This window comes from Ictidomys tridecemlineatus, chromosome 10 (genome assembly GCF_052094955.1).
Source record: "Ictidomys tridecemlineatus isolate mIctTri1 chromosome 10, mIctTri1.hap1, whole genome shotgun sequence".
In the NCBI taxonomy this organism is placed as follows: Eukaryota; Metazoa; Chordata; class Mammalia; order Rodentia; family Sciuridae; genus Ictidomys; species Ictidomys tridecemlineatus.
Window position 1 is genome coordinate 132,010,443 of NC_135486.1, and position 23,056 is coordinate 132,033,498.

General features: G+C 47.3%; 2 protein-coding genes across 3 annotated transcripts in view; both read left to right on the forward strand.

The window, feature by feature from the left end:
- Positions 1 to 11,298, forward strand: part of Tmc7 (transmembrane channel like 7) — a 45,889-nt gene extending 34,591 nt beyond the window's left edge. Inside the window, exons 9-16 of the mRNA XM_021725429.3 lie at positions 69 to 226; positions 2,074 to 2,194; positions 2,475 to 2,572; positions 4,128 to 4,314; positions 4,994 to 5,124; positions 7,663 to 7,818; positions 8,140 to 8,218; positions 9,349 to 11,298. Of these exons, the coding sequence (XP_021581104.2) occupies positions 69 to 226; positions 2,074 to 2,194; positions 2,475 to 2,572; positions 4,128 to 4,314; positions 4,994 to 5,124; positions 7,663 to 7,818; positions 8,140 to 8,218; positions 9,349 to 9,417 (999 nt within the window). The 3' untranslated portion in view covers positions 9,418 to 11,298. The remainder of the gene's footprint in view (positions 1 to 68; positions 227 to 2,073; positions 2,195 to 2,474; positions 2,573 to 4,127; positions 4,315 to 4,993; positions 5,125 to 7,662; positions 7,819 to 8,139; positions 8,219 to 9,348) is intronic.
- A 3,151-nt stretch (positions 11,299 to 14,449) lies between these two features.
- Positions 14,450 to 22,310, forward strand: Coq7 (coenzyme Q7, hydroxylase). 2 transcript variants are annotated; one of them, XM_005323708.5, is made up of 6 exons: positions 14,450 to 14,611; positions 18,112 to 18,290; positions 19,118 to 19,232; positions 20,144 to 20,283; positions 21,272 to 21,340; positions 22,101 to 22,310. In XM_005323708.5, the coding sequence occupies exons 1-6, from the start codon at positions 14,539 to 14,541 to the stop codon at positions 22,176 to 22,178; spliced, it is 654 nt and encodes a 217-aa protein (XP_005323765.1). In that variant the 5' UTR covers positions 14,450 to 14,538; the 3' UTR covers positions 22,179 to 22,310. The 2 variants fall into 2 exon arrangements, with proteins under 2 accessions (XP_005323765.1, XP_040133419.1); XM_040277485.2 differs by lacking the exon at positions 14,450 to 14,611 and adding an exon at positions 14,679 to 14,802.
- Positions 22,311 to 23,056: the final 746 nt, after the last annotated feature.

Sequence of the window (23,056 nt, forward strand, 5' to 3'; positions counted from 1 at the left end):
TTTTCAATTGACCACGTTGCCATGTCTTTTATCATATTACTGACCAGTAGGGTTGATCCTCTTTCTAGGAAATTGACAAGATGGTTTTTGGAGAGAACCTTTTGATATTGTACCTACCTTCCATTGTGATCACGCTGGCCAATTTTATCACCCCCATCATCTTCGCCAAGATCATCCACTACGAGGACTACTCCCCAGGCTTTGAGATCCGGCTGACCATTCTGAGGTAATGCTGGTGGGCAAGCTGGGCAGGCCACCGACTTGCCGTGGCAGACGATGCCAATCGGTGGTGGTACATGTTCCTGCTGAGCTGGGTCCTCCTTAATCTTCATGAAGGAATGAATTTTTCCGTGCAGTGAAACCTCTTTGACTTCAGAGTCTACCCATCAGCATTGTACTTTCGGTCCATGTGTTGACAGGATGGGACCCTAGGAGGAGTCACTGCTGTGAATATCTCAGAATTGACAGTTTACATGAGGCAGAGTCCTTGAAGGTCACTCAGATGGTGGTGGTGGGGGAAATGTGTGAAATGGGAGAATTTTCTTTCTCCTTTTCAAAATCCCTGAAATTGCATTTTCAATCTCAAAAAACTATATTTTGGACATTTTCAAACAGAATAAATGGTATCATGAGCGCCCCTCTGCCCGTCGGTCAGCTCCAGCCGTTCCCACCTTTTGCCCATCTTGCTTCATCCATTTGCCTCACTTTTGCTCAATTATTTTAAGCAAATCTCAGACGACATGTCCTGTCCCCTCCCCTGTGAACACCTCAGCAGCCCTCCGGGTGACGGGGACTGGTTTTAACCTGAGCATTGTCGCACCTCTTGCAATTGAGCCATCCCCCTCCCCCTCATGGAGCCGCAGGCGCCTGTTCACATCGCCTCTGCGCCTGCGCGTGGTTCCTTCTCACGGCTCCGCCCTCAACCTTGGGAGGATGGGGGCGGGGGTCATCTGCGCTGTGGAATGCCCCTGACGTCTGAGTTTTGTTTGTCGCCTGGTCATGGTGAGCTCCGCGTGGCTTTCCGTGCCCAGAGTGGCTGTGAACTGCTGCGCAGCCAGGTGCCACCAGGGTCCCATTGCAGGTTGGTGTTAGGAAAGTCCAGGTGCCAGGTGTTCCCACCTGATGCAAGTCACCTGCAAGCACAGGTCAGGGGTGGGACCTGCTTAGGAATGAGGGAGGTGAGCCAGCGAGGTGTGGGGATGCTTTTTACCCCTCCCCCACTTGAATATTTCTATTTAATTTAATTTAATTACAAACCAAATAGTAGAAAAGCATCCTAAAGAGAGAGAGAGAGAGAGAGAGAGAGAGAGAGAGAGAGAGATATGATTCTCCTCTCGCCCCCATGAATCCAACTCTTCCAGGAACCCATGGGAACGGCCAGTGTCATTGTGCATTCATTCCTATGGTTCCTGCAGTTTGTACCAACATTTATTTTTAGCTTTGAAAACTAGGATCCTGTCCACGTGACACTCTAGAGTTAGCTTTTTTCCACTTCCCTCTATGGGATGTCCCTCAGAGCCCGTGCAGAAAGATTCGATTCCTCCTTTTCAGGAATGTGTAGTGCTCTGTTGTGTGACGGCCTCACCAGAGACCACGAGTTCCCAGCTGTCTCTTTTTTATTTTTTGCCTTTTAAAAAAAGGTAGTAGACGATCGATGGTATCAAAGTTGCCGTTTTAATGTGCACACGTCAATGGCTTTAAGTCCATTCCCATCATCACTGTTCATCTCCAGAACTTTTTCATCACCTTCGACAGAACCTCTGTGTCCATGTGCAGGTGGCCTGTGGCCAGGCCTGGTGGCACCTTGTCTGTAATCCCAACAACTTGGGAGGCTGAGACAGGAGGATTGCAAGTTTGAAGGCAGCCTCAACAAACTAGCAAGACCCTGTCTCGAAAAAAAAATAAAAAGAGCTGGGGATGTAGCTCAGGGGTAAAGTGCCTCTGGTTTAATCCCTGGTACCAAAAAATAAATGCATAAATAAAAGGTGGCCTCTGCCTTCTGTAACCCCAGGTCCTCTCAGCCTGCCCCATCTGAGGCCCTCCTTGTCCCCTTTTCTTTCCTCCTCCCTGAAGGTGTGTCTTCATGCGACTGGCCACCATCTGTGTGCTGGTGTTCACCCTGGGCTCCAAGATCACGTCCTGTGATAACGACACCCTGTGTGAACTCTGTGGCTACAACCAGAAGCTCTACCCGGTGAGCCCTGGGAGTGGCAGCAACCTGCCGGGCGGGGGTGTCACTTGGCCATGGAGTCATGGTCAAGGGTGCAGCCCTCGAAGCTGAACTCAAGGTTGCTCCTCCCTCTAACTCTAGTCTCAAGGCAGGTCTGCGCCTTGCCCCACACGTTCAGGGGCTTGGTCACCCAGGTTTGTGCTGGAGCCCGTGGGCAGCAGGATCTCGAGGGGCAGGGGTCTGGTGGCCTGCCTCCCTCTGCCCCAAACAGGGCCGCTCAGTGTCTCTTGCTCTCTGGTTTCAGTGCTGGGAGACCCAAGTTGGGCAGGAAATGTACAAGCTGATGATCTTCGACTTCATCATGATCTTGGCTGTGACCATCTTTGTAGATTTCCCAAGAAAGTAAGTGAGGGGTCCCCTCCTACAGCTCGCCCCACGTCGGACACGTCCCTCACAGCTGCCCCCTAGAGGCCGCTGGGTGACTGCACGGCCCCAGGGCCACTGAAAACCAGGGAGCCGTGATGGGTGCCCTGGCTCCTGCTAACTGCCCCATCTAAGGTGGCACTGAGGGTGGAAAGGTGACATTTTCTGAGTCTTCCCTGAGGGGTCTTCTTTCTGGAAGCTCCATCAGTGTAGACCCCCAGGCTGCCGTGGAGATGGGGTTTCCTGATGTGGATTCAAACCCCAGCACTCGTCACGTGACCCTGCGCAACTTAAGCCGCCTGCTTCCCACCTGTGATCTATGGGGGTGGAAGAAGGACCCCAGGGACAACCTGGCGGTGAGGGTTAAATGAGATAATACAGACAGACGGAAGCCCTGAGGACACGCCACGGCCCAGAACCCACCACAACGTTCAGCATTGCCCTTGTGACTTTCATGAATGCGATGTCATTTTTATGGTCCTTAGTGTGTCTTAGGTACCTTTGTTCACTGAACCACACATGCATAAAATTCTAGCTTGGCCCAGAGGGCCAGTGCGACCTTAAGAATAAACATTAAAAAAGAGAAACTTTGAAAAAAATATATGGATATAATACATATCTACTTATTAAAATTAAACAAGCTGGTTGCTGTGGCATACGCCTGTCATCCCAGTAGCTGGGGGGGGGGGGGGCTGAGGCAGGAGGATCACAAGTTCAAAGCCAGCCTCAGCAAAGGGAGGTGCTGAGCAACTCAGTGAGACCCTGTCTCTAAATAAAATATAAAACAGGCCTGGGGATGTGGCCCAGGGGACAAGTGGCCCCGAATTCAATCCCTTCTTCCAAAATAAATAAACAAACAAATATAGGAGTCTGGAGAATATGGGAGTTTTTTCATGACTGTAACCCCTGCTTCCCCAATCTTACCCTCTCCTCTGAGGGTGGCCATTGTTAATACTTTGAAGGAGGATGGGTCAGTTCTAATATGTGAAAACACATAGTTACTGAAGTGTGTGTGTAAATACATACAGTCTTTTTAAATTTCTTTTTCAGTACTAAAGTTTGCACCCAGGACCTGTGCATGCTAGGCACGTGGCCCCCACGGAGCTACGTCCCCAGCTTGGACCATAGTCTTATTGGAAGAAATATTTTCCCCCCTTCCCAAAGGGAATCCCATGTCACCCATATTGGCCTGCATCTTGCTCCCCACCTCCCAGCCCTCATACAAACAAAATATCATGAACCACATTCCCTGTCAATCATGAGGATTCTCTCATCCATTTTAGAGAATGTCCATTTCACTGCGTCCATGGCTTCTCATTTATAAACCCAGCTCCTGCTGGTGGGCATTGGTTGTTTCTGGTACTTTCGCTAATAATGCACAGCCGTGGCGCAGGGAGCAGCTGTGTGTGTTGATCTCAGGTCCTTGGGCCTGTGGTCTCTACAGGCAGCCTCCAGGGTCCTGAGGAGTGGTGTTGCTAGTGGGGAGGGTCCTTTTGTGCAGAGGCTCAGCACAAATTCTCTGGTTTGTTTCCAGGCTCCTGGTGACCCACTGCTCCTCTTGGAAGCTGATTCAGTGCTGGGGACAGCAGGAATTTGCCATTCCCGATAATGTCCTGGGGATCGTGTACGGGCAGACCATTTGCTGGATCGGAGCCTTTTTCTCACCCCTTCTTCCTGCAATTGCAACCTTGAAATTCATTATTATCTTTTACGTGAAAGAGGTAAGGGGAGGTGAGAGTAGGGGGCTCACACCCTGGACCATTCCCTTCTCCCCATCAGTGTCGGGGATGGAACCCAGGGCCTTGTACACGCTAGGCAAATGCTCTACCAATGTGCTACATCCCTAGCCCCAAAATATTTACTTTTAATATGAGGAAAATTATATGTGCATGAAAAAAAATTGTAAGCAAAATAATTCTTAATTTGGTAGCTATTATTAGAGACCCATTTATACAAATTTAAATTCCTATAAAGGATGAATCCTTTAAAAGCCTAAATGAGTTCATACCATGTAAAGTTCTGAAGTCTGCCATTTTTATTTCATAGTGTCTCATGAGTAATGTAATGTTCTCTCACCCTTTTTAAGGACTGTATGGTATTTCACTGTATGGAGAATATACCCACTGATAGATATTCAGGATGCTTCCAGTTGTTCTCCGTAATTAAGAGCAGCAATCAGCCTCCACATACGGGTGTTTGGCCCATTTTTCCTATTTCATCAGCATGAGATTCCTAAGGCTGGAGTCTGGATGAAACATTTTGCTTTAAGATTTATATCGCAAAAGTCTCTTCTAGAAAGAGGAGACTAATTTTCATGCCCACCATAATGCGTAATGTGCTCACTGACTCTCGCGGGTGCTGATTGCTCCTTAACTTTTTCTTTCCTTTTTTTCCCCTTAGTTGAGTCTTCTTTATACCTGCAGACCCTCCCCACGGCAATTCAGAGCGTCCAATTCCAATTTCTTCTTCCTGTTGGTGTTGTTGATTGGGCTGTGTTTGGCGATAATACCTCTGACGATCAGCATGTCCCGGTAAGTGTGACTTGGTTTTCTAGAACCTTCCCTTGCTTTGTCGTACGTGTTCAAGGGTCCCCTGCTTTCTTTGTTGGTTCTTCTCACGGTGTCCACCTGCAGAGGTCAGTGAGCCCCCCCTCTCTTGGCTTCTCCAGGGACCCGCCTCCTCTCAGAACCTCCCTCTGGGCCCTGGAGGGTCCTGGTCCAATTCTGGAACTTGGCATAGAGCATGGGCATCATTTGTGTGAAAGCCAGTTGGGTCTTTGCTACCCTTTCCCAAGGACCTCTCTTCTGGTCCCCTTTTGGATCATTTCTGATTGTCAAAGTCTTGTGTGGTCACTGAGAAGACCTGGCGGGTCGGGAGAGGCAGAGAGGAGCAGCAAGGTGCTCCCCCTCCTGCCAGGCTGGTTGAGGGAGGGGGTCTCCCTCCTGCACGCCAGGTGTTGAGCTGGATGCGAGGTTACGAAGACCTTAAGGACACAGGCAGAGGAGAATCTAGTGTGGAACTGGGGAAGAGAGAAATGCTCTGGACTCAGGATCCCAAGCTGAGAGTTGGAACCTCGGTGATGTGGCTCTGTGTGTGGGGACCGCCTACACCAGAAGCCAGCAGACTTTCTAGAAAGGGCCAGGGAGTAAACAATCCAGGTTTTGCAGACCACGTGGTCTCAGCAACTACTCTGCTGGATCATGGATCCTATATAAACAAACAGGAATGCCTGGGTTCCAATAAAGCTTTATTTATAAAAACACACAAACAAACAAACAAACAAAAAAAACAGGTGGCGGGCCAGATTTGGCCCATGGGCTATAGTTTGCCAATCCCTGCCTTCAGTGCTCACGGAATTCTGTTTCATCTCTTTAAATTAAAAGACTATAAAGCTTTGGGTCCCGCTCTCAGATTTTTAAAAAAGTTTTTTGGCAGTTTAATTCTATATTTGCCTTGATTTTTGCATGACAGTCATGTTATATTAAAACATTTAAAGAGTGCAGAAGACACAACTTGGAGAGAAAAATTGCCACTTATTCTTTTAAATAAGATTTTAGCTTTGATTTTTTTTTATGATAAATGCATTCACACCGGACAGTATTTAAGAAGCGCAAAAGAATCTATGGTGGAATTAATTTTCTAACACTGTTTCCAAGCTGATTCGTTTCCCTGGGAAACAATCGTCCCTCTGTGAAATCGCCTCCTCCCTCTCTCTCTCTCTCTCTCTCTCTCTCTCTGTCTCAGTGATTCTCTAGTATCCATCCCTATGAATGGACCATAAGTTCATCCACTTTCTTAAATGGCAGTTGGATTGTTTCCAGGCATTTATTTTTACCCATAAAAACAGGGCAGCAGGGATTGGGGCTGTAGCTCAGTAGTAGAGCGCTTGCCTTGCATACATGAGGCCTGGGTTCAATCCTCAGCACCACATAAATAAATAAAAAGTTAAAAAACAAACAAACAGGGGCAGCAATGAACAATTTTACATATACCGTCTGTGATATAAATGTGGGCCTTTCTTTCAGGTCTTCATTTGACTGTTTTTCCATTGTAATTTTAAAAATTTGTTCTTTTTAGATAGACATGAGTGTAGAGTGCATTTGACATTTCTTTTCTCCGCTTTTTGTTTTGAAAACTGTCAAATCTATGGAAAAGCTGAAAAAAAATAGCAACAGGGAAATGCATATTCTTTTCAATGGACTGTCCCAGTTAACATTTTGCTGTATTTTTTCCCCTACATAATTTTTGTTTTTTAATGATGTATGTATGATTTGAAGTGAAGTTATGAGCACCATGCTATCTCACCACTAAAAGCTTCAGCATGTGAGCCCCCAAGAACAAGGACATTTTCCTTTATGTGTACACCCAGTAACATTATTACACTTAATTAACTTAATACTAACATTCCTGCCATTTTCAAATTTTTCAAACTGTTCCAAAATTATCTTTTCTAGCTTTATTTTTAAAATACTGCTGGGTACGTATGGTGGTGCATGCCTGTAATCCCAGAAGCTTGGAGGCTGAGGCAGGAGGATCACAAGTTCAAAGCCAGCCTCAGCAAAAGCGAGGTGCTAAGCAACTCAGTGAGGCCCTGTCTCTAAATAAAATACAAAATAGGGCTGGGGATGGGGCTCAGTGTTCGAGTGCCCCAGAGTTCAATTCCCAGTAACCCCCACCAAAAAAAATTTGCTTTTAAAATACTGATCTTTCAAGTTTCGCACATTGCTTTCAGTTGTTACGCCTGCTTTAACTTAGTCTTTGAACAGTTAAGACCAATTTCATCAGAGTCGAGTTATAGGTTGGAGAGTAGAATCCCTACATTCTGGACTTGTCTGGTTATTTTCCTCCAAGACATTTCACTTGTTCTTCTTTCTTGAACATTCTTTAAACTAGCAATTAGACCTAGAAACTTGATGAAAATTTGATGGTAAGCACTTTTGACCAGAATATTCCAGAAGGCCTAGGGGTGAGGCACTTCCTCTGAGGCCTTGGTTTACAAGGGTGTCCAGCAGTGGGACGCGGCCTGTGCTGCAAGCCTGGCCCTGAGCCCTCTGGCTCGTGTTCTGCAGCATCCCTTCCTCCAAAGCCTGTGGGCCGTTCACCAGCTTCAACACCACGTGGGATGTCGTCCCGCGGACGGTGAGCACCTTCCCCAGCTCGCTGCAGTCCCTGGTCCATGGCATCACGTCTGAAGCCTTTGCAGTGCCTTTCTTCATGATCATCTGGTGAGTGAGAACTGCCCCGACCCTGGAGAGTTCTCTCCCACTGAAGCGCGTGGCTCCCCCACTGGGAAATGGAGGGTGTGTTAGTCAGCTTTCCATTCCTGGGACAAAATGCCTGAGGTAATCAACTTAAAAAGGAGGAAAGGTTCATTTTGTCTCATGGTTTCAGTCCATGGTGACTTGGCCCTGTTGCTTTGGGCCTGCGGTGGCACAGTACATCAGGCCCGAAGCATGTGACAGAGGAAGTCGGTAGACCTCGTGATGACTGGGAAGCAAAAGAAAAGAAGGGGCGGGCGTCCCCTGACCTGTCATCTTGCCTTGCAGCCTCGTCATGTTCTACTTCATCGCCCTGGCCGGAGCGCACAAACGGGTGGTCGTCCAGCTCCGAGAGCAACTGTCCCTGGTGAGGAAGCTCAGGCCCCGGGGGCCGTGCTGGTGGCACTAAACCTGGTGTGGAAAGTCACACTGCTCCCAGGGAGGGAGTGGACCTGCTGTGGCTCCCGCTCTCCACCACTGTCCCCAAACCCCGCCTGCGAGAAGCTGCTGTAGCCGAAGGCGGACTTAAGGAGGCGTAGTCAGCTTTTCACTGCTGTGACGAAAAGATCCAACCAGAACAATTATAGAGCAGGGAGGTTTACAGGGGGGCTCCTGGCTCATGGTTCCAGAAGTTTCAGTCTATAAGAGGCAGGCTCCATTCCTTGGGACTCCAGGTGAGGCAGGCCATCATGGTGGAAGGGTGTGGCAGAAGGAAGCAGCTCACATGGTGATCAGGAAGGAGAGAGAGAGAGAGAAGAGAGAGAGAGAGAGAGAGAGAGATCTACTTGCCAGATACAAATAGACACCCCAAAGCCGCCCCCAATTCTCAACTCCTCCAGCCACGCCCATCACCTCGGTTACCACTCAGTTGATCCCTATCAGGGGATTAATTCACTGATCGGGTTAAGACCCTCACGGCCCAGTCATTTCTCCTCTGAACCTTCTTGCATGGTCTCACACGTGAGCTTTTGGGGGACACCTCACATCCAAACCACAACAGGAGGTGACACTGGAGCTGAGGCTTGAATGACAGACAGAGCCAATTATTGGGGGTGTCCTCATTAGGGAAGAGAGTAGGATGTGGGGACCCCAGCGAGGGAAGGAGCCAGGCACTTCTGGGGCACAGGAGAAGGGCGTGCGGCCAGAGGGTGCTAAATGATGGGGAGAAGCAAGAGGGTCCTGGGACGTCCGCCAGAGTCCTAGCGTAGCCTGGGGGACCTGGCAGGAAGGTTGGATTTTGTTCTGAGTGTGGTGGTGAGAAGCCACTGCAGAGTGTGAAGGAGAAGTCAGGTGAGCGTCTTTGGAAACTCACCAGCTGCTGGGTGAACACAGGACCGTGGTGAGGGACGTGCGGAAAAGAGACTGGATGGGAAGCCACTGTAGTAGCCCCGTGGTTGGGATCCTTGGCCCTGAATCTGAGAGGTGATCCAGCAGGTAGAAAGCATCTTCGCTCTCAACTACATGAAATGTCACTTTCAAACCCATTCCTGGTTTTAGGAGAGCCGGGATAAGCGCTATCTGATCCAGAAGCTAACAGAAGCCCAGAAGGATGTGCGGAGCCATTAGGCTGAGCCTGAAGACGCCGGGCCGCAAAAGTGCTGCTCCGCTGGTGACTGTCGCACCCACAAAGCCCGCCTGGGTTTTGAGCAGAAATTTCAAAATATATTTTTCTGGAATTGAGGCTTTTCCTGACGGGACTCTGTGCAGCTCCGGTGGGCCTGGTTACAGAACCCAGCCTCTCATGAGGGCTTTGGGTGACGTGGTAAAAGCAGGTCAAGCGCCAGGTCGTCGCCTGTAGATGTTTAGAACAGGTTTTGAGAATAGGGAGAGGATCCTCAGGACCTGCTACCTGGTAGCAGAAGGGAAGAAAAGTGGGTCCCTGCTTTGTGAGTACATGAGTAAGCAGTCCCTCAAGTGTCCCCATCAGTCCTCTCCAGGAGGGGCCTTGTGGCCTTGTTTTCTGAGCTCTCTGGGTATTTCCTGCAGCCTTAAGTTATCACTCAGGGGAAAACCTCCTTCAGCCGACTCTCCTCCACAAGCCTCAGTTTCCATCTGGTCCTGGGTTCTGAGATTTGGCAAGAGGAACCTGTACCATCCAAAGTAGGAGGCTTGTTCGTCTCAGTGTCCCATTGCCCTTCTTGCCTCGAGGTCCCCATTTCTAAAGGACACTTCACATTCCTGAGCCAGGCTGGAAAGAGCTGTGGAGTGATTGTAGCTGAGAGTTACATGCCTGAGTGATCCAGGGTGGAGATCCCACAACCCAGCCGGTTCAACAGACCAGAGAAAACATACCAAACCAGGCTGGATCAGCCCTGGTTTCTGAAGTACACATTTCCACATTTTCAAGAGCTATGGTTTGCTTTCCTGTGCTGAACATTTTTAAATGCGTAGGCCTTTATTTTGCAAAGCATTACACGAGCAGACTCTCTCTTAAGATTTCCGTTAGGGTAACAGTAATTTCTGTTACGGTGAAGACCATATGCAATAAATACCTCATTGTAAACGTACCTGAAATTGATAACCCTGGACCTTTTAGTAGAAGGCCTAAGTTATTGCTTAATATAACCTGTTTTCATTTACATGTCTCAAAATCTTAAAGCACTGTAATTTTGTAATAGACTGTTTTCTTCCTGCCATTGTTTTTCTTCCTTTCTCTGGTTCCAAACCTTTCCTGGAATTTAAAGTTGGATACGGTTTTGGAAAGCTGCTTCTAAGAATAATTCCCTCCTACCCCCCTCAACATCATCCCAGTACTCAAAACTGATTAGCTCCTTGCTCTGAGGGAGAAAGCAAGCTGTCGGAGCTTATAGATTTCTATACTCGGGTTCCTTTGTTGTAATCTTTTTTTCTTTCTTTTTTGGGGATGGGGATCAAACCCAGGTCCTCACACATGCTAAGCACACACTCTTACCAAGCTACAACCCCAGCTCCAACTCAACCTTCTTCTTCCACAAAGGTCGTATTAACAGGAGTATTTATGTTCCTGTTGGACTGATGAGTTTTTCAAGTTTTGTTACAGTTGATGAGTTTCTAAATGTAACTGGCGTCATGGCATTTTGAGAAACCGAAAGTTCATTCTAGCATTTCTGAAAAAAAACAAGTTTTAATTGTAAGCATTTCTGCATAGTGCCTCTGTGCCTCTGTATGTATTATGTCTCTGCCTGTACCAGGCTTCTAAAGAGAGTCGTGTGTGTGTGTGTGTGTGTGTGTGTGTGTGTGTGTGTGTGTGATGAATAAAATGAAAATATATTGCTGTTTTCATTCCGTTTTAAAACTGATACTGAAACAAATAACAGTAGTTTTAGTTAAAATGCTGCTAATTTGCATACCTCTTACTTGAATGTTTTGATATGTTTTGATAAGTTTAATAATTTCAAGTGATGTCTGTATAATTTTTAAAGTACGGCTGTCTAACACATGTGCATTAAAACTACTGATTAAACAGCATCTTTAAGGTTTTAAGATGTAATTGTATATATTCGAACCCTCGGAGGCTTCTCATTGGCAATCAAGTGATCACGAAAAACAAGTCTGTTGTTGCTCTTGACCTTTTCTGAAAATTAGATGAAAGAACTGTTTAATGAAACCATCAGAGGAATGCTTTTAAGACTCCTTGGCTCTGTTGAAGCCTAGAAGTGTACTTGTGCTTTTTAAACTTATAACACATAAAATTATTTCAGGCATTCCTCATCCCACTTCCAGAGAAAACCACTGATAATGTTCATTTTTATTCTTCCGGAAAATTGATACATTCATGCAGGCATATACATGTGAGCGTATGTTGTGAAATACGGATTTCCAAACTTCTTTTTTCTCCTTAATATCATCTTGAAGACCTTTTCATGTAAGCAGTGACCTCATTCTTTTTTATGGCTGTGTAGCATTCCACTGCACCTGTGGATATTTGACTATGCAACCATTAATGGATGTCTGGATTGTTTCTGCCTCCCCCCACCCTTTGAAAAACTCTGGGAGCTAGAATTTTTAAAGCTCCTGCAAACATTTCTGTGTTGCCCCATTCTGTTGTTTTTCGTAAGGCCGACTTGCAGGTTCTTGCAATCATAAAATGTTCTTATCCTGGCAAAGAAAAGAATCCAGTTAGGCAAGTCTTTAGTTTGCATCAACTCTTCAGTTGGCAAAGTGAATTCCTGCAGCTACACATCAAATTCCTGCTACCCACTTGTGTTAAGTATTGGAGAAGAAGGAATTAATGTCGCCAGGATAGCAATACAAGGTCCAATTCTTAAGAAATGAGAACTTCTGAGCCTATCTCCTTTATGTAGTGTGTGACTTAGTTCTATTTTGTGTATTTTGTGTCTAATGTATGGCATGTGCTTGGGGCATGGATAGCTTTGCATCTTGCTTCATCCTGTGATTTTTTTTTTTAAGAGAGAATCTTTTTTTTTTTTTGTAGATGGACACAACACAATGCCTTTATATATATATATATTTTTATGTGGTGCTGAGAATCGAACCCGGGTCCTGCCGGTGCTAAGCAAGTGCTCTACCACTGAGCCACAATCCCAGCCCTCATCCTGTGATTTGGTACAGTTGTCTTTTCTGCAATAAAGTATCCTTATTTTTTTAAAAATATTCTTTTTAGTAGTAGATGGACACAATACTTTTATTTTATGTATTTATTTATATGTGGTGCTGAGGATTGAACCCAGTGCCTCACATGTGTTGGGAAAACACTCTACCACTGAGCCACAACCCACCCCCCCCTTATTTTTAAAATAGAAAAACAATACAAAAATTGCTTTCAGATTTAATAATTGAAATAGGGAGTAATTTTTTATTTTTGAGATTTTGTTTTTGTCACTTAAAAAATGGAAACTAGAGAGAAAATTTAAAATTATTCCTGAGTACCAAGTACGGTCACCCACTGTTAATCTTGGCAAAATTGCTTTTAGTATAGAAAGTTATGAAGAGAAGAAAACCGGAAATAAGGAAAGAAAGAAAAATTTAGTATTCTCACTTCTTTTTCACTAAAAAGTTATGTTATCAAAAGTTCATTATCAACATTTCAGTGGGCTACATAATATAACAGCATTCAGATGATTCATAGTTTAACATTCCCTTAGCGCTGAATATTTTATTTCCAAATTATCCCAATAATAAATGACTGGAACATCATACATGTTTGTCAACACTTTTCCCCCTTAAGAACAGAGACCTAGAGACTTTTAGCAAAGATTTTGAACATGCTAAGGCATTTAGGAGCCAAATTTATACTTTCAGTAGCTTTATGTGAGACGTTACATTGCATCATTATTAAGAACTTATGATTCATCATAATTTTGAATTAGTTTATATAGTGTATTAATTTGAACACTGTAGACAACTAGCAATCTAAATTCAATTTTATAAGATCAGTTCATCTTAAAATGTTTTATAATAAACTTGGGAAAACTATACAAAAAATCCAAGGGTGCAAAATGAAAGTTCCCCCTTCTGAAAGCCTCAACCTTCTGATGTTAACCAATATCAAACGTTTTATTTCATATTCTTTCAGATGTGCATCTTTGATTCTTTTTCTGTCCTTATATAATACATCACTCATTTGAAAAGTTATATCTGTTGGGTAGACCCCCTACAAGTAGGACTGTCATCTTAGTGGATATATGCTTTCAGAAGTACATGTTGCAGGGCTGGGGTAAGAGATAGAGCACTCACCTAGACTAGGTTCAATAGTCAGCACCACATAAAAATAAAGGGGCTGGGTAACGCGCTCGCCTGGCATGCGCGGGTAGCTGGCTGGGTTGATCCTCGGCACCACATAAAAATAAAATAAAGATGTTGTGTCCACCGAAAACTGAAAAAAGTAAATATTAAAAAATTCTTTCTCTTTCTAAAATAAGTAAATAAAGGCACTTACAACTAAAAAGAGAACATGTTGCAATTTTTTCCTCTTGAAAAAAAAAAGTTGCAACAGTATAAAGGCACAGCAATAAAGTGGGTACAAAGTACAATATACATTCTGTAGGAAATCTGAAAATTGAGGACTGGGAAGAAAGTTAAAGTGGGCTGTCGGGCCTACTGAAGGCAACACTATTGACCCCGTGGCGACCTGAGTTTCACTGTGTAATTTCTACTGTGTGTGTTTTTGGTTTTCCGTTTTGTTTTGGTACTGGGCATTGAACCCAGGGGCGCTTTACCACTGAGCTATTTATTTTGGGACAGTCTTGCTAAGTTGCTATGGGTCTCGCTAATAATTGCTGAGTCTGGCCTCGAAACTGGGATCTTCCTGCCTAGACCCTCTGGGATTACCGAGGTGAGCCACTGCACCCCACTGATTTCTAGTTTTGAAGAGGAAGTAGGAAGCAGAAAAATCTTCCACGGAGGTAAAGCAAAAGGTACAACGGCTCTGTCAATAACCCTCCTGGTCGTCTTTCCCGGGAACTTCGATGAGAAACCTTGAGCCTGTCCAGACCCTTCTTAAGAGCAATTTAGCATTCTTATCGCCATAGCAACCCAAGGTTGCTTCTGAGTGATTGATAGGGACCGCATCCAATAGACTGGGTCCATTTGCAGCTCTCAGCCAATCACGTGAAAGCGTGGGCCTGGGGAGCTTCCACTGGTACCAGGGCGAGTTGCGTCTTCTTTACGTCTGCTTACATCATCATTCCGCGCCAAGAGCACAATTGATCCGCAGAGCTAAACAGCGTCTGCTTTGTGAGCCGGGAGATGAGTTGCGCCGGGGCGGCGGCAGCTCCCTCCCTATGGCGGCTGCGCTTGGGCGCCCGGCGGCCCCTCTCAGGTAAAGCGGGGACGCGCGGCCGCGATATTGCGTTGGGTCAACGGGCCGGGGAAAGCTTCAGGTTCGGGTCGGAGAGGTCACGGGGAAGACGTTCGTATACGTCACAGGCACGCGACGGTGCGAGACTGCGTGACGTCAGCCGAGGGGCGGGGTTTGTAGTACCCCGCGAGAGTGACCGGTGGATTTCGGAGGTGAAGCTTGGTTGGGGCTTTGGCTTAGGGGTGGCTCCGTGGGTGGCTCCGTGGGTGATGACGTAATCGCAGACCTGCCCTGAAATACACTGAAGACCGAAATTTTGAACTTGTATAGACAGTATTGCCTGCCCAGGCTTGAGCCCAAGACCGTTTTTCTGCTAAAAATGTAGTTATTATATACACTTACAAATATGAGACGCTACCCACTATTCTCAAGAATATGTGCTAATTTTAAAATGGAGATTGGCATGTGTGCCAATCTGCAAGTGGAGATGTTTCCTTGATTAATAAATGGATTCGAATTTTTGAATTTAAAATTTAAAGATGTTTAAATGTTAAAATGACGGGTGTTATTTAATACCAGTTCATAAGCTGCTTTTAAATCCTCCCCTATACCACTGAAAAATTTCCAGGGAACGTCATTGGATATGGGATACATGGATATAAAATGATAAAATTGAGGGCACTGACCCTAGATTGCAAAGTATGCGATAATGCGATCAGAACTCAAAGAGTTGTTGAATGTGAATTTTAATGCACTCCTGCTGAGCCGATGAGCGTGACATAATAAGAATCACTTATTTATAAAATTACTTTGCTTCCTAGATCACATTTTACCCTCATGATAACTCAGGAAGAAAAGTTTTATTATTATATGTTTTCCCTTTGAAGGAAATACTTTGGCCAGAGTGGTGGCGTATGCCTTTCATCCCAGCTGTGTGGGAGGCTGAGACAGGAAGATCCCAAGTATGAGGTCAGCCTGGGATATTTAGTAAGACCAGCCTCAAAACTAAAAAGGGCTGGGAACATAGCTCAGTGGTGGAACTCCCCTGGGTTCAGTCCCCATTGCTGGGAGGATGGGGGGGATACCCTGATTATGGGGAATTTTTTTATGTAAAAAATATTCTGATTTGTGTGATTTATATTAGAGATTGGAAAAACATTCTCTTTGTTTTTTAAATTGTAATTGGTCCTTTTATGCTTTGCACAAAAAAAGTGATTCCTATCTGCAGACCCAGGGACATGTGTTTCTGATTCTAGGCATTTTCATTCTGGGGCCCATCTCATGCTTTACAAAGATACTTTGCTGAGATTGTGAAAAGATGAAAATAGCAAATATTATGATACCCAGGCCTCTCACCCCCTCCCCCAAACCCTACTACCCCCCACCCCCACCCCTGACAAAAAAATCCAACTTATCAAGTGCCTGCATCTGGTAGTTCTTTTTTATTCTGTTTGGGGATTGTGGATTGAACCCAGGGGCCTTTAACCACTGAAGCACATCCTCAGCCCTTTTATTTTTTTATTTTGAGACAGGGTTTCACTGAGTTGCTTAGGGCCTTACTAAATTGTTGGCTTTAAACTTGTGATATTCTTGCCTCAGCCTCCTTAGTTGCTGGAATTATAGGCATGCACCACCATGCTCGGGCAGGGTGCCTGAATCTGGAAGAGTGAAGTCATGTTAGGGAACAGTCTAGTCTGTTTTAAATACAAACATAATCCTGCCCGTTGCCTGTTAATAGCCCTGTTAATCTGTATAGGTTTGAACTCAACCTGCATACTCAGCCCCTTGCTATTTCCCAGTAATTTTTTTAAATGTACTGGGTTGTCCCTAACTTTGTTTCCCATAATATGTTTTTGGGTGCTGGTACAAGTGAAAGAACAAGCAAACAAGATAATTTTGAAAAATTGAGCCAACTCTTCAACTTCCACTATTAGATCCCACCTTTCTACAAGGAGATCAGTCTGCTGGAGGCCCCAGTCCTTGGACTTGGAGGCAGACACTTATGCCAGGCTACCTTGACTTTGTGCAAGGTCTCACATTGTTCTCCACATGAAACATGACCATGGGCAGCAGTGACCCACTGTCTGATGGAACAGCCCTGAGTGGGGTAGTATGATTGGCAGGTCTTAGACCCCATCTGGTCTTTGATCTCTGGCTCTTGGACTCAACCAGACTCTTCAGTCAGACATGCTCAGCGAGACGGAGCAGGTCATGCAGAGGAGGAGAACAAAGCAGAGTCAGGATACTTCGGAATCGCATCTCCACACTTCTTTGTTTAAAGACCCGAACTGGTAGAAAAGTTCAAATTAAGAACCACCCCAGATTCTACCAAGCCTATGCATTGACCTTGTGTCCAAAGCCCTCAAGCATTTTTAAATGGAAGAACCATAGGTGTACCCAAAATAAGTTTTTTCACACATATTCTGGTTGTGAAAAGATACAGAAGTCACAGCATAAGTGCCATGAAACACATTTCAAAATGATTCCAGTGTAGGTGAGAGTTGACACTACCAACTACTTGACCTCTGAGTCTCAATTTTTCTATCTGCCAAATGGGGCAAACCCACCTTAGACACCTAAGCATGCTACGGTGTTAGAGACTGTAAACAAGTCAGGGTGGCGCCTAGCGTTTTGCCAGCGGGGGGGAACCCTTCTCTTGGGGGGGGGGTACTTCTTGAGATCCCCTAATTTTGGGCTCAGATAAACCATTTAGTGATGTTTTTAAAAAATAAATCCAGTGTGTCCTAAAGAGTTTACATTTTGAAGATAAGAGGAGTTCGGTTGAAGTGATTTGGGACCAAATGATAAAGATAAAAAAAAAAAAAACTGAGCCTCAGGGCCGGGCTCTGAAGACCCAGTGCCCACAGGGTGGTGTTTAGGAGGACGCCAGCTGTGGGTTCCACCTTTGCCTGCAGAGGCTTGTGGAATACCTGAGGTGGGGTGGGACGGGAGCTTCCTGGAGATCAGCCGGGGAGTGGTTTTGAGTTGAGGTTGCACCCGCTCCACAGCCTGGGTTGGAGAGAACAGGGGGAGGAGGGGGTGAGCTGGGAACCATGCCCCCTGGAAGCGGCCGCCAGGGTCACCATTCCCTGGTGAGAAGACAGGCTGGGCCTTTCCAGATCTCTACCCTTAAAGTGAAGTGGAAGCCCACATCGTTAGGCGAGAGCTTCTGTGTTTTAACACTGCAGGTTCACACTGCCCAGCACTGCTAAACACTTCCACGTTCAACACTGCAGCACGTCTGCCCAGAGGAGGGCGTTCATGACCTTGGTCCTAAAGTGCCCCCTGTCTGTCAAGTATCTCAGCCAGGCAAGGTGGCATAGGGGGAGGCTGAGATGGGATTGCAGGTTCAAGGCTGGCCTGGGAACATAGCGAGACCCTGTCCCCAAATAAAATCAGAAGGGCTGGGGCATGTGGCTCAGTGGTAGAGGCCTAGCACGTGTGATGCCCAGGGTTGCTACGTCCCCAGTGCAGAAGGCGGTAAGGGAGGGAGTAATGAAGGACCCACACCCGCATTGCAGCTTGCGGAAGCAGAGTCGGCACGAGGGCCCGCAGTTCTGGGATGACCTTAGACAACGTCAACCGCGCCGCCCTGGACCGAATCATCCGGGTGGATCATGCAGGTGAATATGGAGCCAACCGAATCTATGCGGGCCAGATGGCCGTCCTGGGCCGGACGAGCGTGGGGCCGGTCATTCAGGTGGGCACTTCCTTGTTCTTCTCCGCCTGGTCCCCAGATGGGTGGATCCGAAGGCCTTGCAGGAATGACCACATCAGTCACGCATTCCTTCCCCAGGGAGGTGCTGCCACCCGCCAGAGAGCGCAACCGTGTGTGGGTGGCATTCAGAGTTCATGGTGTGCACAGGCGGTGACCCAGAACATTGAGAAGAGAATAATGAACAGCTCAAACATTTGATACCAATAGTACTTACACTCACCCGTGCTTTCACCCCAGATCCCAAGCTCACTCAAGCCAGTAGTTGGGGTGTGGGGACCTCCAAGATGAGTTGCCTGCTCTGAGTCCTAGGGCAATTACTTACCCTCTCTGTGCCTCACATTCTTCATCTGTATAATGGGGATAATGATAGTTTGCTCTTCACCAGGTGGTTGTGGATTGAGCAGGTGACTTGTGTGAAGCCATTTGACAGTAGCTGGCACTCAGAAGGGCCACCTGCGTGTTGGCTGTTTCCATGCTGCTTTTTGCGTTTGATAGCAGTAGTGCTCACTTTCCAGTGACCTGGAGGGAATTAGCTAGTTAACATTCTGTCCTCCTGGTTTTGAAATGGGTGAGGCGCCTTGCTCATGTGCGTGGACCTGCACTTGAGATGACAGGCTCCTCTGTTGGTTTGTTGGTATTCCCTTCTCGGTGACAAAGAATCCTTTTAATCTGATGTTGTATTTTTTCAATGACGTTGGGGACTGGGGCGACCGCGGTTGTCCTGGTCCCCGTTCCCCCTTGACCTCCTCCTGCCAGGCCAGCGGAGCCTCTGCAGCGCCTGCCTGTCTTCATTCTCCTGCTTCTTACAGAAAATGTGGGACCAAGAGAAGGACCATTTGAAGAAGTTCAACGAGCTGATGGTCGCCTTCCGGGTCCGGCCGACGGTTCTCATGCCCTTTTGGAACGTGGTGGGCTTTGCCCTGGGTGAGGCTTGTGTGGTGTCTCCAGGGTCTGGTGACACGTGGATCCCATTCACTCAGGTTTTTTTTGTTTTTTGTTTTTTTTTTTTTTTTTTTAAGTTAAATGATTGGATTTCCTTTTTCTCTTTTTCTTTCTTTTTTTTTTTTTTTGCTTAAATTTCTTTAAGTGTTCTTCTATAAATAGAAAGTACAATAAAAACAAACAAGAGGGGGAACAAGCGAGGCTAATTCAGTTGTTGCCAGACACTGTCCCGGGCCCAGAGTCCAAACCTGAGGCTGCAAGCCCTTATAAACAGGGAGCCGGGAGGAGAGTAGCCTGTTCAGAAGGTCAGAGGCACACTCACCCAAGAGCAGACTTCCTCTTGGCAGTAATCAAGTTCAGAGACCCTCAGGATCTGGATGAGGCGGGGCTCACGCCTGCAATCCCAGCTGCTCGGGAGGCTGGGGCAGGAGAATCTCAAGATCAAGGCCAGCCTGTCTCAAAGTCAAGTTTCAAGAGGACTGGTGTGGGGGGTGGGGCAGCTCAGTGGTAGATGGCAGAGCACGTGCTGATTGTGCACGAGGCCCTGGGTTTCAGTGCCCAGCCCTGCAGGGGACGGGGGAAGCACAGGAATGAGAAGAGCTTTCTCACCCTGTGATTCAGAGTCTAAGGGGGTCCGGTCCCACCTCTGACTTTGACCCTGGGGACACACGGTAGCATCTAAAGCATTTTCAGGGGTCACCCCTGAGCAGGTGCTGTGGCATCTAGCTGGCAGAGGTCAGGGATGTCATATATCTGACAATGCTCAGCACACACCCCGCCCCAAAGAATGACCCGGCCTCAGATGTCCTGGTGCAGAGAATCCCTGGCGTGAGGCCATCTGCCTCCCCGGGGTTTCTGTCCCTACTTTATCAATCTGCGTCTGGCGGTTCCAGGGGCCGGGACTGCCTTGCTGGGGAAGGAGGGCGCTATGGCCTGCACCGTGGCGGTGGAGGAGTCCATAGCGCATCACTACAACAACCAGATCAGGACGCTGATGGAGGAGGACCCTGACAAATACCAGGAGCTTCTTCAGGTGACTGACGGCGTTTGAAAGGGGCTGCCCGAGGGAGGAAGGACAGATTGGCACAGTTGGCGAGAAGACAGACTAAGGATGTTCAGGGATGACTCAGACAACTAATTGTTAGCACCTCATTTTAAAGTTGAACAAAATGGCTGGGTGTGGTTGTGCACGCCTGTAATTCCAGTGGCTAGGGAGGCTGAGGCAGGAGGATTGCGAGTTCAAAGCCAGCATCAGAAACTCAGTGAGACCCTGTTTTCAAATAAATACAAAATAGGGCTGGGAATGTGGCTCAGTGGTCAGGTGCCTTTGAGTTCAATCCTTGGTACCTAAAAAAATTAAAATAAAAAGATTTGAACAAAATGGAGCACAGAGAGGTATAGCCATTTGCTGTGGTCACACAGCGTGGGGAGAGCAGGGCTACACCCGACATCTCCTGTGCTTTGCTGCACATCCCTATCATTGGTGGATTCTGAAGAGTGAATGAGACTTAATGGATGAAGTAATAGATGTCCTCAGATAATTTTCCATAAAATTGGGGAACTGTTTAAATTTGGTAGTTTCATTTTCCTGTTCTTAGAGATGAGGTCTTGCTGCGTTGCCCAGGTTGGCTGGAATTCCTGGGCTCAAGTGATCCTCCCACCTCGGCCTCCCGTGGGCTGCATCTGCAGGTGCGTACCTGCACACCCAGCTCTACGGAACCAATGAGTTTTTAAAGCCCAAATCAGAAGCTGGCAAACCCCAGCCTGTGTCCACCCCTGTTCTATAAATAAAGTTTTATTGGAACACAGCCGTGCCCACCGTTTGCATTGGGGCTCACACACACACACACACACACACACACACAGGGAGCACCCAGCAGCCTTGACTGGCTCTCTGTGGCCCCTCCTGGGGACAGTGGCCTACCCCAGCCCTAGACCTGACACGAAGGGTTGGCCTTTGGAACAAGGTGAACCTCGGGCGAGTGGCGCTGACTTGCGGCACCTTCCTTCTGTTTAAGTAGGTGATAAAGAAGTTTCGAGATGAAGAGCTTGAGCACCACGACCTGGGCCTGGACCACGACGCGGAATTGGTAGGGACCTGACGTCACTGAGGTGCTTTGGGGAGTGGAGGTTTCTGTTCCCACTGTAAAGCGCTGGCCGAAGGGAACCACCCCAAAGCAGACCAGCAAGCGCGCGCTGCTCCAGAGTGGGATCTCGCTTCCGCCTGATCCCTGTCCTGTCCCCAGGGCCTCGGAACGTCCCCTTTCCTGTGAGAGACGGGGTGATGCCAGGATTTTGGCAGTGGCAGACGCGTTCCTGTCTCTCAAATAGCTTTTGTCCCAAGTTAAAATAAATTGCTTCCTAGATGTTATTTCTGATGCAGAGAAGTCCACTCTGCCTGGTGGCCCTGACTCACACAGAAGTGAGCACGTGGCATGTTTCCTGTGGCTTTTGTTTGTTGTGCAGAGCTGGGGACTGAGCCCAGGGCCTCCCGAGTGTTGGACACACGCTCTGTGTCCCCAGCTCTTGTTTTTGTGGTGTGATTTTATTAGTGGTTACGGTTACCCACGATACTGGGGTTCATTTTGACAACCGCAGGCGTGGACTATCGTTAGACCCGTCTGAGTCTCCCGTGCGTCCTCTTACCCCCCTCCCATCCCTCCCCCATCTCCTTTGTCAACTGATCTTCCTTTGGTTTATTTGTTGATTTTTAAATCAGTGCTTTGTAGACACATGAAGGTGGGTTTGCAGTGGGCCATTCATACGTGGGTGGATCTGTCGGTCAGTTTCACCGCCCATGTTCCCCTCCAGCCCCTCCACCCCTCAACCCCCTCTTGTGGTTTCTAACAGGCCCCAGCATACGCCGTCCTGAAGAGCGTGATCCAGGCCGGGTGCAGCGCAGCCATCTATTTATCAGAACGACTTTAAAGTCTGCCTGCTCCTCCCTTCTGTAAAGACAGTGGCCGTTTCATGAGTGACACTTACGGAGAAGGAACTGTACAATTATTATTATGTGAATCTTGTTAATAAACTAGAAGTTTTTCGTTTTTCGTGAATAAAGCTTTCCAGTGCTGGTTTCTTCCTGCAGTCGGACGCCTAAGGCTCATAGGTCACCGGGTCCGTTCAAATGGCAGCAAAGGAAGCGTGTCCTTGTTTGGTCTCGTGGTGAATTTTGTCCTACAGCTTCAAGAACGAATCAGTAAGTCAATAGGAATCTTTTTTTTTTTTTGTCCGTTTGTGATGCTGGGGATGGAACAATAGCAGCAAGCTTGCTAGGCAAGTGCTGTACCCTGGGCTCCCTCCCCAGCCGCAGGGACCTTTAAGGGGGAACAAGCTGGAGTTCACTGATGACAAATGGCAGTTTAAAACCTGAGGGTGTTCACGTTTTACTGAGCAAGATTATGAAGTCCGTGGAGTCAGCTGAAGGCTCATTGTTTCTGCTCTGAGCTGTGTGTGTTGGGGTCTGTGGTCAACACTGTCCTCCACCCACAGGTCCTAGGGGGTGGGCCATTAGGAGGTGACCAGGCCAGGGGTAGAGGCCTCAGGAATGGAGCTAGCACCGATACAGGAGGCCTGACACGCCTCAGCCCTTCCACCCTGTGCCTCAGAGGGCACCGTCCCTGTGGAGGGGACCGTCACCAGACCAGAATCTGCTGGCACTTTGACCTGGGCCTCCTCGGCCTCCAGAACCGTGAGCAGGACATTCTTGTTGTTTACGAGCCACCCAGCCTGCGCTGTTTGGTTCCAGCAGCCAGAACAGAGACGGGCGTGTTGATCCCAGAGCAGGCCGACTTGTGGATTATTTG

Bases quoted from the DNA above. Each gene is read 5' to 3' on its own strand.
- Coq7 (XM_005323708.5), top strand. From the start codon at position 14,539: ATGAGTTGCGCCGGGGCGGCGGCAGCTCCCTCCCTATGGCGGCTGCGC. The intron at 18,291-19,117 runs GTGGGCACTTCC...TGCTTCTTACAG, and splicing joins GCGTGGGGCCGGTCATTCAG to AAAATGTGGGACCAAGAGAA. The intron at 19,233-20,143 runs GTGAGGCTTGTG...TGGCGGTTCCAG, and splicing joins CGTGGTGGGCTTTGCCCTGG to GGGCCGGGACTGCCTTGCTG.